An 11,807-nucleotide genomic window follows, 5' to 3' on the forward strand; every position below is an offset into this window, starting at 1 on the left:
AAAAAGCCTATTAAAAAAAAAAAAGGCAAACCCTCATCTTTTCCAGTCAGGAGGTCACGGCAGAGGGTAAAGCTCTTTGAGAAGCCCCTTGCCAAGCTCTGTCAGATATTTTCCAGGACCTGCATCAACTCCACAGGAGACCAAGTGGATATCCTGGGAAGGCTTTTTCCTGAGGTTTCTCATTGGTAAAGCTGCAAAGAGGGACTCGCAGTCTTATTCCTGTCCTGTCTGTCTCATTTTACTTTGATCCACTTCACCGCCTGGGGTGGTGGAATCACCTTTTCCGTGCTCTAATTCTGGCGAAAATGACACTTGCTGGGACTAAAAGGAGGCCAAATAAAGAGTGAGTGTGGCCAAGCCATTGAAACCACCACATCTGCCCACATCAGTGTGCTGCTATTAAAAATGCAGCAGCGAGCAGGACACAGGCCCCTTTTTCTCCTCCGAACCAAGTGACGTCCACAAGCTGCCACGGAAAAACAACACGAGATCCCGTCTCCTTTTTGTATCTTTTGAAAAGAATAATCACTTCAAAATAATAAATCACAACCAAAGATCCAAGAGAGAGAAGCAGTTTATCACGACCTTGCCAGGCAGCGCAGCCTCAGGTCTAAAGCTTGTGTGTCACCAGATTTTCAGGGACTGGGAAGAAGCTCTGAGCAGGCAGAAGGTGGGTTACACGGTGATCTGGTAGCTGCCTGTAGAATCTGCTTGCCCGTGGTTGAGTCCCCCAAGGGAGGCACCGAAAGCCTCATGACTTGGGGCATTTAAAAATAGGCCCAAGGAAGAATTTGCAATGACGCCGCCGGGAGAGAGGCTGCGTCAGCCGGGGATGGGCAACTCATCCCTGGGCCTGGCCCTGGTCCCAGGGATACACAGCCACCCCTAGGGATACACAGCCACCCCATGGCATCACTCTGAGGGTGTTGCCACCCAGCTGTTGGCCATGATGGGGATGGTCAGGCTCGGGCTGTTGCGTCAGTGCAAAACCGAAGCCAAATATTTCAAGCTTTCATTAAAAACCACTTAGAGAAATGTCAATTCTGCCATCCTGCCCCTCCTTTCTTTACTTTTCTTCACCTTTCTTCACCTCAAATATATAAATTAATGCATATTTTATACCATTTTTGCAGGCAGTGGAAGGGAAAGCTCAGCTTGGCTGCTTTTGCCACGGTAGCAACGCTGTTCTGCCCCCGAGGAAGAACTGAATGGATGTGATGGGAGAGGCAGCGTGGGTCACTGGGGCTGCTGGGCACAGACAGACAGACAGACGGACGCCGAGCTGTCCCCGGCACAGAGGTGCCACCCGATGCCCTCCGGGAGCGCGACTTCCCCGATTTTCAGGGCTCGATTTTCAGGCCTCCCGCCCGCCAAGGGGAGGGGGGAGCAGTGAAGTTCAGCCCATTAAAAATTAAAAGAAGGGAAATGATTCCGATTTATTACCCATAAACATTTGCTCCTCTCTCTCTCTCTGAAACCCTCCTGCTTATTTGTCTGACCCCAGGCCTCTCGAGGCACCGGGTGACCTTGGTGTCCCTGCGCTGTGCAACAACCCGCTCGACATCCTCCACTGCCTCATGCCACAGACCACGTTTCTCCATCCAAAGTAGAGAGGAGACTGACCAAGCAAAGAGTCCGTGTCCCATCTCAGTCTCCCTCTTTGCACCATTTTCCAGCTCTTCCCAAAGTTAAATAACACCCGGTCCAACTTCCCCCTGGATTTTCCCCTCTCTGAGCCAGTGGCACACTCCCAACACAACAAGCAATGAGAGCAGTGGTAATTCTTCCTTTGCCAATATAATTCAATCCAATAAAATCCTTCTGGTCTTCAGTGTCAATCACCCAGGGATGAAGCATCCCAGGAATGTGCTGTCACAGCAGATGGGAGCGGATCAGCGACGGATAAATGAGGGAAGAGAGGCGTTTTTAAGGGTAGCAATTATTGTCAAAATTACTGCTGTCCTTCCTCTGAGCTTGGGAAAGCCATGCTGATCCTTACAGAGATATTGCTAAGGAGGAATAGCAGACACACAGAAGGCTCAGAGATGGCAAAACCTCCCTGTTTAAATTAATTTAAGGCATAGTTGCCTAGTGGTATCAAATATTACATGAGCTGCATCCCAAAGTGTCCTTTTCTGAGCTTGAAAGCTGTCCCTACCGGAACTGAAATCTTACACACCGGCAGCACGTTACACATTTGTCCCCCAGTAGTAAAAAGGTGAGGCAAATGCTCATTTTCCAGCCTCCCAAGGCCCCAGGGGATGGTGGTTACAGGTACTGGGGAAGCAGTTGGGTTGTTTTTCACAAGGAGGATCGATAGTGCTTTAGTGGCTGGCAGATGATGAGATCATGTCTAAAGTAACGCAGCTCAGGCACCCGGCGGGGAGCTGAGTTCCCAGAAAGAGGGATGAGGGAGGAAGGACACGGCCCTGGCTGCTCCAGGCAGGAAGGAACTTCCTTGCCATGCTCAGCGGGGTTGGGGAGTGAGTGAAGCCCTCAAGAGACCAGCTCCAAGGGTGTGCAGGTGGCAGGTGAGCTGTGAGCCAAAGCTGTTAGAGGGAGGGAGGAGCGATGGAGAATCCCAGGGCTGTGCAGGAGATCCCTTTGCTTCAGGCCAGGGCAGCCCCAGCAGCCCAGTCCAGCTTTGAAGATGACCTTGCCTTGAGTTTTGGGCCGGAGACCTCGCAGGTTGCCCAGTTTTTACTCTCAGCATGGTTGGCCCTGGCCTGAGCAGCCCCCAAAGCCCAACATTAGCAGCCAAGAGAGGGGTTTTCCTGCCACAGCCATCATCAAACAGCAGCTTGTTGCGAGTGTTGGAGTCACAAAGCCCAGAGCAGGTGCTCCAATCCTCCATCCACAGGCCAACAGAAACCACCCAAAGCCTCTCACAGTGAGTTTAAACACCATGGGTGGGCACATACCCTCAGCAAAGCACCCCCAGCACCTCGGAGAAGGTGGAAGAGGGGGAAATAAGAGTCACACCAGGATTGTATCTGGAAAACCACCTGCAGGACCGAGCCAGGGCTGGGAGGCTGAAACCACAATCCACCCCGACACCTCCCCTTAAATGTGAGACCCCACTGCCATCTTGTGGCAAACGCTTTCTGAAATAAAGCAAAAAAGGGGAAAACCCGTTAAAAGTTGTGGAGAAAGTCAGGGATGTGTAAGTCACGAGGGTGGGGAAACTCCCCTTGTCTTAAATGATGCTGAGGCTGTAGCACCGTGTCAGATACAAACTGACCTGGAAAAACACGGGGATAGCACAGTCCAAACTAAATTCGCAAAGCTGAGGGTGTAACCACACACAGAATTGCCTGCACGGCCACGGCTTTGAGTCGCAGCCCTGGCACTTCAACACCAGCAAAGATCGAGACACCGTCGCAAAACGTTTAAGAGTTTCCAAAGTGGTTTCACGTCGCCCTGGTTTGAACGAGGCTTGTCGACCCAAATAAGCAGGATGAAGCTGGAATTAGGCACCGGGAATTAGACACTGCACCTCTGAACCAAAGAAGGCAGTTGGTGGAATTTCCCGGGGGAGGGGGGATGATCTAAGGATGGGGATTACGGCTCACGTCGCTCACTCGCGCGGCACAAAGCACCTTTGGGTGCTGGAAACCCGCCGATTAGCTCCGCTCGGGTTCCCACAAAGCGGGAGCGGGGCGGGTCGGAGCATCCTTATCCGGCTGTTAGTCCCGGTAAGTGCTTTGCGTTTACTTTTCGCCTCGTTTATCGCCCGCAGCGCTCGCACCGCGGCAGCGCCTTTGCTTAGCAACTGGGGAGCCCTTCCCAGGAACCGCTTCCCGAGGCATTAGCAAAGTGCCTCGGATGCTGCATCATCCCGCCACGCCAAGCATGGCTCTTACCCTCCCAGAAAACGCAGTGACAAATGGGTTTTCCTTCCTTATATTGCCAGGTGTTGTACCGGTCCGAAACACACCCCGGGGGTGGGTACAAGCGAGTAAAAACTCGCTGGCCAAACAGAAATTAATGAATCGTTTAAAATGTGTCTCCTTTCTCAACTCAGATCTCCGCTAGCAGGGTCAAGGAAACAACAGGGAAGAATTATTTTGTAAAACAGGCATGAAAAGCGGCAGGATCCTGACTATTTGGAAAGAAAATTCTGATTTATGGATACATGGGTATCTCTGTACACCTGAGCACCTACACAGCAATGCTTTCAGCCACTAAAACCTATACACCTACGTTATCAGGGATAAAAACACACTTCCAGACAAAAGATAACATGCTTTTGGACACCTTTCTGGTTTCACATCCCCTTTTCTTTGGATCTTTGCAAGTTTGACCTTGCCACCCATGACAGGAATGGGCTACAAGAGGCTACAACATATTGCCAGAGACAAACGGCATTCTCTGCTTTCAGCTGGGATTGGCCCCTTCTCGAGTTTCTATCATCCCATTGTTTGCTAGTCTCAACTTCCTAAAAGCTTTGAATGTCGGTGTATGTTACACACCAGTTTGCCCTAAATAAAGTTAATTACACTGTCAATAACTACGTCTTTATCTTCAGAAGTGAAAAAGTGTCTGAAGGTTGATTCCAGACCTGGATGAAACAGTTTCTGTTGGTATTAAATTCAAATCGAAGCACAAAAGAAATGGGTCTGAACATCGTCCTGTGGGTTTTATGGTATGGAAGTTGTCTCTGGGTTTTGGAAAAGAGGTATTACCCATCTCCAGGCTCTCAGGGACCTGAAGGCTCCTGGGACGGACAGTTATGATGATGCTGTCGCTAAAACAAAGGCAGGAGACTGCTGGAGGCACCTCAGTCCCCCCACAAATAAATTAGCCAGATGCTGTCAGCAGTTTTTAGATGCAAAAGCCAGAGAAACCCCCAGAGACACTAAAGGGAGCTGGCACCAGACAGACCCACTTATGGCTCCGGTCGGCATCGAGAACTGGGAAACATCGTCATCCTCCTGGCAGAGCCCGACTGCAGCACAGCCCTTTGACCCGCGCCCTGGCAGCGCCCTGGCAGCGCCCTGGCACCGGGGCAGGGACCGGGACACTGCCCGGGAGAGCACACGGGGATTTAACCCACGGGGGCGTGAATCTGGGGGCAATAAGGGGTAAAAGAGGCTGAGGGAGCAGCGCGTTCGGTACAAGGGGCGTCTGCCGGTCGCTCTCCCAGCAATGAGACGGGGGGAGAATCGAGCGCAATTGAAAGAAGAATTAAGAATTAAAACCCGAAAGCAATCCCAGACTGGCTTGGTTACCATTGTCATGGCTACCACGAGCGAGGCTGAGCCATGGGGAGATGCTGGGGGATGAAGTTCCAGCCCGGAGGGAGATGGGAATTGCCCGCAGGCCCCACCAGGAGTTTTTCCACATCATCTCTGGGTGATGGGAACGACGCAGGACGGGCCGAACGACCTTCACAGCATCACAGGGACACAGCGTTTCCTGGCCCAGCCTTAACTGGGAACAGCAGGGGAAAAACCTCAGGCCAGGGCTAAACCTCACTAGAGCCATGAGCAGGTTTAACAACTTCTAAATAAGTTATTACACACGGGTGGGGCGCCGGGGTCCCTGTCCTTCCCGCAGGTGCCAGGTTGCTGTCACCTGCACCAGCTCAGGATGATCCAAAACAAAGCAATGGCAAAGGAAAAAGCTGGATGTGAGTTTTTCTCTCTGGTCACAGTACACACAGCCAGGGGATGTGAAGGGATGCACTACCCCAGGGAAGGACAAATGGATATGGCAGGCACTCACACCCCTCCCTGGGCAGTGTGGTTCACTTTACTAAATCACCACAGAAGGTCAGGAAAAAGAAGAATTTAAAAAAAAAAAGCCCAAAGCCAAGTGCTCCCTGTTTATCCTTAAACGAGCAATGGTCTTGTTAACCGAGGGCAGGGGACAGCTGAGGAGGAGAGGGCAGGAGTTTGCTCTGGGCGTGTTTGGTGAGCGGATTGAGGAGAGCAGTGTGGATCCACACCCACCCAACCCTCTCCCAGCTAGGAGAAATCCTGTCGGGAGCGATTCTGCTGAAATGAATCGCCGCACACACAAGGAACGAGACCATCCCTTGCCCGGCGAGCACCGGCCCCAGCTCCTGCCCCGAGGAGGGTGACTGACACTCGGTGCCGAGCGCTGCGCTCACACAGAACTTCTCCACCACAGCCAAAACCCTCAGCAACTTCTCCGTCACACCCAGACCCCCGGCAGCCGGCACAGCGCTCCCCCTTTTCCACACCACGCACGAAGGCAGGAGAGTCCCCGAGACCCCGGGTTGAGTGATGCAGACCCCACGTCCCGCTCCCCAAAAAAGCCCCTCCGCGGGTGCCTGAGAGCGGCGCAGGGGACCAGAATCACAGAATCGTTAATGTGGAAAAAGCCCTCCGAGATCAGCGAGTCCGGCCCGGATAACAGGAGGCAAAGCACCCTCGCGAAGCCCACGCGTGCAGCACCGTGGGCTCTGGTTTTGGGGGAGGATCAGGGCGGGGAAGGGGGTCCGGGGCGGGGGGCGGCACCTGCCCCGGGGATGGGGCTGCCGGAGGGTGCTGGCGGCTCCCGAGCAGCGGCCCCTCCAACAACTTCCCGGCCCCGCTGCAAAGTTTTCCCAGCGCCGCGAAGGCACCGCCGCCCCCCCGCTCCCCGGCCAAGCATCCCCCGGGAGCCGGAGCGGCGGCGGGGAAGGGAAGAGGGAAGGGAGGGGGGGTCCGGGCTATCCGATCCCCCGCAGGGCTCCTTCCCGGCGCTCCCGCCAGCCCCGATCCGTGCCGGGGGGGACGCGGTGTCCCGGCCACCCGAGTCGGGAAGGGCTTTGGGCCAGGGGGTGCCATCCCTACCTCTCGGCCTTGGTGAACTTGCGGAAAGCCTGGCGGAGGTCGTGGAAGGAGCGGTAGGTCTGCGGCTCGGCCGAGATGCCCTGAGCGCGGGTGGTGCGGGGCCCGATGTGCGGGCTGGGGGCCGGCAGCACCGACTGGCATTTGTGCAGCCGCCGGCGCAGCTCCTGGATCTCCTCGTCCTTCTCCCCCAGGCGCCGCTCCAGCTCCTTGATCCGCTCCTCCTTCAGCAGCAGCAGCTTGGTGAAGTCCCCTTCCAGCTCGGTCATTTTGGGGTCGCCGAGCCCGGTCCCGCTCTCATGGAGCGGCTCCCCGGGCAGGGGCGAGGGGCGGGGGGCGGCTCTGCCCGCCCCGGCTCAGGGCAGCGGCCCCGGCATCCCCCAGCGCTGCCCCCCGGGCGAGGGAGGACCGAAAACAGCCCCAAAAACAGCAGAAAAGAAGGGGAAATGGGGAGGGGGGGGAGAAGAAAAAGAGAAGAAAAGGGGAAAGAGCTCTTGTGCCACTCTGCGAGGCTGGGATCCTGGAAATAGCAACAATTACCATGTGATCGCAGGGTGACGCAGCTCCTTGTAACTGGAGCCGAAGACTTGGGATTCAAACAAGAACACTTCATAAATATTAAATTGCCTCCTGCTAATGAGCCACGTGGAGCCGCCCCCCGGCCCGCCCAGCCCGCCCCTCCCGGGAGCTCAGCATCCCATCCCGCCCCTCCTGGAGCTCAGCATCCTATCCCGCCCCTCCCAGGAGCTCAGCATCCCATCCGGCCCCTCCTGGAGCTCAGCATCCTATCCTGCCCCTCCCGGGAGCTCAGCATCCCATCCCGCCCCTCCTGGAGCTCAGCATCCTATCCTGCCCCTCCCGGGAGCTCAGCATCCCATCCCGCCCCTCCCGGGAGCTCAGCATCCCATCCCGCCCCTCCCGGGAGCTCAGCATCCTATCCCGCCCCTCCCGGGAGCTCAGCATCCTATCCTGCCCCTCCCGGGAGCTCAGCATCCCATCCCGCCCCTCCTGGAGCTCAGCATCCCATCTCGCCCCTCCCGGGAGCTCAGCATCCTGCCCCTCTCCTCCCCCCGCATGCCGTGCTCCAGCGTTACCCTCAGCACTCCCCTACTTGGCATCCCTGTCCCTCCTGGATATCCCTAATCCCTGGAGTACCCGACCTCTGACCTTGACGGGGCACTCCACATCGCACCCAGCGTCCTTCCCACATCCCTCCCCATCCAGGACTCCACATCACTTCCCACCAGGTTTCCTTGCTCCCTTCCCTCCTCCAGGTGCCCCCCATCCTACTGCACCTGGTTCCCTCCGGGTCACCTCCCAGCACATGCCAGCCAACCCTGCTCCTCCTGTGGGACACCCAGCTTCCCAGACACCAGGTATCCCTCATCCCAACATACATGGACAGTCTGCATCCCACTCCAGAGGGGAGCAGAGCCCATCACCAGGCACAGGGGCATCAGGGCCCTGGTGGCACCTGGTCCCCAGGGGATGCTGGCTGAGGGGGGGAAGCAGCTGGAGTGCTGGCCAGCATCTCCAAGGAGACAGGAACTCATCCTTCCTGGACTTATTTGGAAGAGCCCATCATGCACATCAATTTTTAATGCTGGCTGGCAAAGGGCACCATCAGCTCCCCTATCACATTTCCCTCCCAAACCACTCTTGCTTCCAAAGAGGGATTTCAGGAGCCCCTTAATGCTCCTGAAAGGGAAAGGGGGGGCTGGCCCAGCCCCTGCAGCAAAGCCTTGGGCACCCAGAGCCCAGGAGCCTCTCAGGGTCCACATCCCAACCTGGGGAGCCATCCCGTGCTCCAGCTTTAGGGACAGACCCCCTGGTTTGCTCGGGCAGGGCAAGGACAGGGCAAAGCATCCGAGCTGGAGGACAGGGCTGTACAAATGGAGTATTAAATTAAGGTGGAAAAATCAATTAGCAGCCTCTCCCTCTTTTAAGGACATGGGGTTGGTGGGGTGTTCTTGCACACTTGGACCTGCGCCTCCAGATTGGAAACCTCCCGGCTCCCAGCTGTTCCTGGTTGCCATCCTCAGACCCGGAGCATCCCTGTGGCCAAGGGGCCAGGCAGGGCGGGGGGCGAGAAAAGGGGGAGGGTAATTAAAAAAACCCTAATGATGGCTGCATTTCGCTTTATCGGAAGGCAGAGAGCGCCATCTCGTGTAGGAAATCCTCGGGTAGCACAGCCAGGATTTCCAGAGAGCCCGGCCCTTCCCGAGCCGCTCGGGAGGGAAGGGGGGATGCTGGAGCAGCCAGAGAGCTCCCCGGCCCCAAAACCTCCTGGGTGGTGTCGGCAACAAGGAGAAGTCCCCGTTCCGCTGTCCGGGGGGACCCCCACACGCTCCCCGCGGGGGGAAGAGGCTGAAGAGCAGCCGAGAGGGACCCGCCAGGAACGGCGGGATGGGCGGTCGGGATCTGCCAAGCCATCCCGGAGCGGAGCGCAGGGGATGCCCAGGGCCGGGTCCTGCCCCTGCCAGCTGCTTTGGGGCGCGTGTTTCCATGGCAACTGCCAGGGCCCTGCGACACTGCGGTCCCCCGGGTGCCCCGGGCCATCGAGGCACTGCAGCCCCCGCCCTGCCCGTCGGGTGTCTAAGGAGGGACAGGGCCGGGGGCACTGGCACTGTGCCAAGGCTCTCCCCTCCATCCTGCACATCCCACACCTCCTCCTCCATCTCCCCACAGCTGCACCAGCAGCCAGGGCCAGGATTCAGCCCTCCACGGGCACAGGGCATCATGGCATTCCAGAGCTCTGCAAGGCAGTGCCCATGGAAAAGACAAACCATGGAAAGAGCCCACCGAGGAGATGCTCATGGAGAAGCTGAACCCCAAGGCTCAGCCATCCAAGAGGAGGCTCCAGCTGAGGCACAGGGCTGGGATAGGTTACATAGGCCCCACTGGCCCCATTAACCTCATGGGCCCTACTGGCCCCACAGGCCACAAAAGCCCCTTAATCTTCAGGCATTTAACCTTTATAAAAAATAATTAATTATAAACGGTTATAAATAATTAAAAATCATTAACAATAAAAATCACTAACGATAAAATCTCGGTAAAAGATTTCAGTTTTCCAAAGGTGCTCTGGGAGGAAGGTGGGACCCAGCCTGCACCCCGTGCCCCCAGGGGATGGCTTTGCCCATTACAAAGAGCTTGGAGTGCCTGGTGGTACCACAGCCTCCCCCCTGACCCTGCATGGAGCCAAAGCCTCCCCCAGCATCCATCAGCCATTCCAGGAAGGCTCCTGGTGCAGTATCTGGATTTAGCCGTGGTTTTGTGTTAAGATGAGCATCTTTCTAAAAGGACAGAGATAAAACAGCCTGCAACGGAGCAAGAGCAAGAAGAATCAAATTGCTGAGCAGGGCCAGATATCTTAATTGGCTAAAACACCCTTAAGTCCTGCAGACATGCCATATATATGAGAAACCAGGCCAGGAGTGACACAGCTCCCAACTGGAAACCCTTCAGGGCCAGAGGGTTTGGAGCAGCACAGCAGTGAGGAGAGGATTTGGTGTTGCTCCATCTCCTTCCTGGGGTGCAGGGGGAAGGTTGTGTCCCTGCCCACCTCTCCTGCAAATTCACCAGCTGAAGAAAACAACAGCACTGCCAATCCTATTAATTCTGCATAGTCCCATTTTTCATGGATAACCCCCCGGTATTAACACTTTGCTTTTAAGGAAGGGACGACTCCAGTATTAAGGAGGGGGTGGGAAAATTTGTAGGAGCTGCCTGGGCTACAACCAGAGCTGGAAAAGAGTTTTACAACCACCTCATTATTTGTGCCTTTCATTAACGAGTTTTTAAAACGCAGCTTTTGAGCCTGGCCAGTGACACCCTGAGGGGTTCGAGTCTATCCAAGGAAAGGGTGTGATCCCATCTCTAAGAATGGTTTTGCCAGATATGCTGGTCCCAGAACATCCTGAAGGATTGGATCCCTCCATTCCCATGACTAACCCCCAGCTGTGGCTGAACATCCACAGCCACAACTCCTCCCGTACAGAGGAGGCAAAACACAATGTGCTGCTGGAAATAACCCCCTTGGCTTTGGCCAGCACTGCCAGAGCTTGTTTTCTTGGCTCCCTGCAGCTTTGCTGTTATGAAGCACTATAGAAAACAGTTTTACAGCAGGCAGATATGTAAAATATGCCAGCTATTGAACCCAGGAAGGATCAGCGCCTTCATTTCTCATTCAAGCTCCTTCTAATAAAGGCAGATCACTTTGCAAGCCCAAAGCATGCAGACATTACTCAGACTGGGGCTGTAATTATCCCTCTGGAAGCTGTGCCAGCTATCCTTTAGTGTAACTTTAACAGAGTATCAAAGGTGATGCTGGATTTTTATAAAATCAATACCCAGGCTTTTATTCCACCTCTACAACCCCCTCCATTTCTCCTTTAAACCAGCTTTTTCAAGCAAAGAGCCCCTGCAGCAGCAGAGTGGACTCGAGGTCGCAGCCCTGTGTGATTTGGAGGAGCTGTATGAAGTCAGTGAACCCCTCCACGTTCAAAAAATACCCTAAAAAGAAATAAATCAGTATTTATGACTTATTCAAATAGTGACCGAAGTCTGAACGTATTAGTTTTTCCCCCCATCTCTTAACATCACCTGAAGTTCGTGGCAGCTTCCTAAGGGATGCAGCTGCCTTACACTTGTGTTTGTAGAGAGACAGCATTAATAAAGGCAGTGCTTAAAAAAACCCTGACCATCAGAGGTACTTCATGTTCAAAGGGCAGCAGATATTTCAGCTGTGCCTGCCTAGAAGGTCTCCTCAGGAGAAGGTGTGGCCACGTGTCCTAAAGGACGTGGTGCCCCGGGTGTGATCCCACCATCACAGCATCTCCCAGCCCTGTTCTCCCCTCACCTTCCAGCTTTATTTGGGAAGCCAGCCCTTGGGAATGACTGCCATGCCAAGAGCAGGGTGGTACCACACCCAGTGCTAACTGAATTCAGAAGGAACCCAGGCACTCTCTCCCTTCTTCCAGGTTTTTTTCTCTTTCATCCTTTTTC

The 11,807-nt window shown here is 55.1% G+C and overlaps 1 protein-coding gene across 1 annotated transcript in view; it reads right to left on the minus strand.

Moving 5' to 3' along the window:
- The window catches only part of PRKG1 (protein kinase cGMP-dependent 1), a 377,420-nt gene extending 370,059 nt beyond the window's left edge, over nucleotides 1–7,361 (minus strand). The window contains exon 1 of the mRNA XM_051799629.1: nucleotides 6,804–7,361. Coding sequence (XP_051655589.1) covers nucleotides 6,804–7,069 — 266 coding nt within the window. The 5' untranslated portion in view covers nucleotides 7,070–7,361. The remainder of the gene's footprint in view (nucleotides 1–6,803) is intronic.
- Nucleotides 7,362–11,807: the final 4,446 nt, after the last annotated feature.

This window comes from Manacus candei, unplaced genomic scaffold (assembly GCF_025592945.1).
Source record: "Manacus candei isolate 608988 ecotype Guabito, Panama unplaced genomic scaffold, ASM2559294v1 h1tg000050l, whole genome shotgun sequence".
Taxonomy (NCBI): domain Eukaryota; kingdom Metazoa; phylum Chordata; class Aves; order Passeriformes; family Pipridae; genus Manacus; species Manacus candei.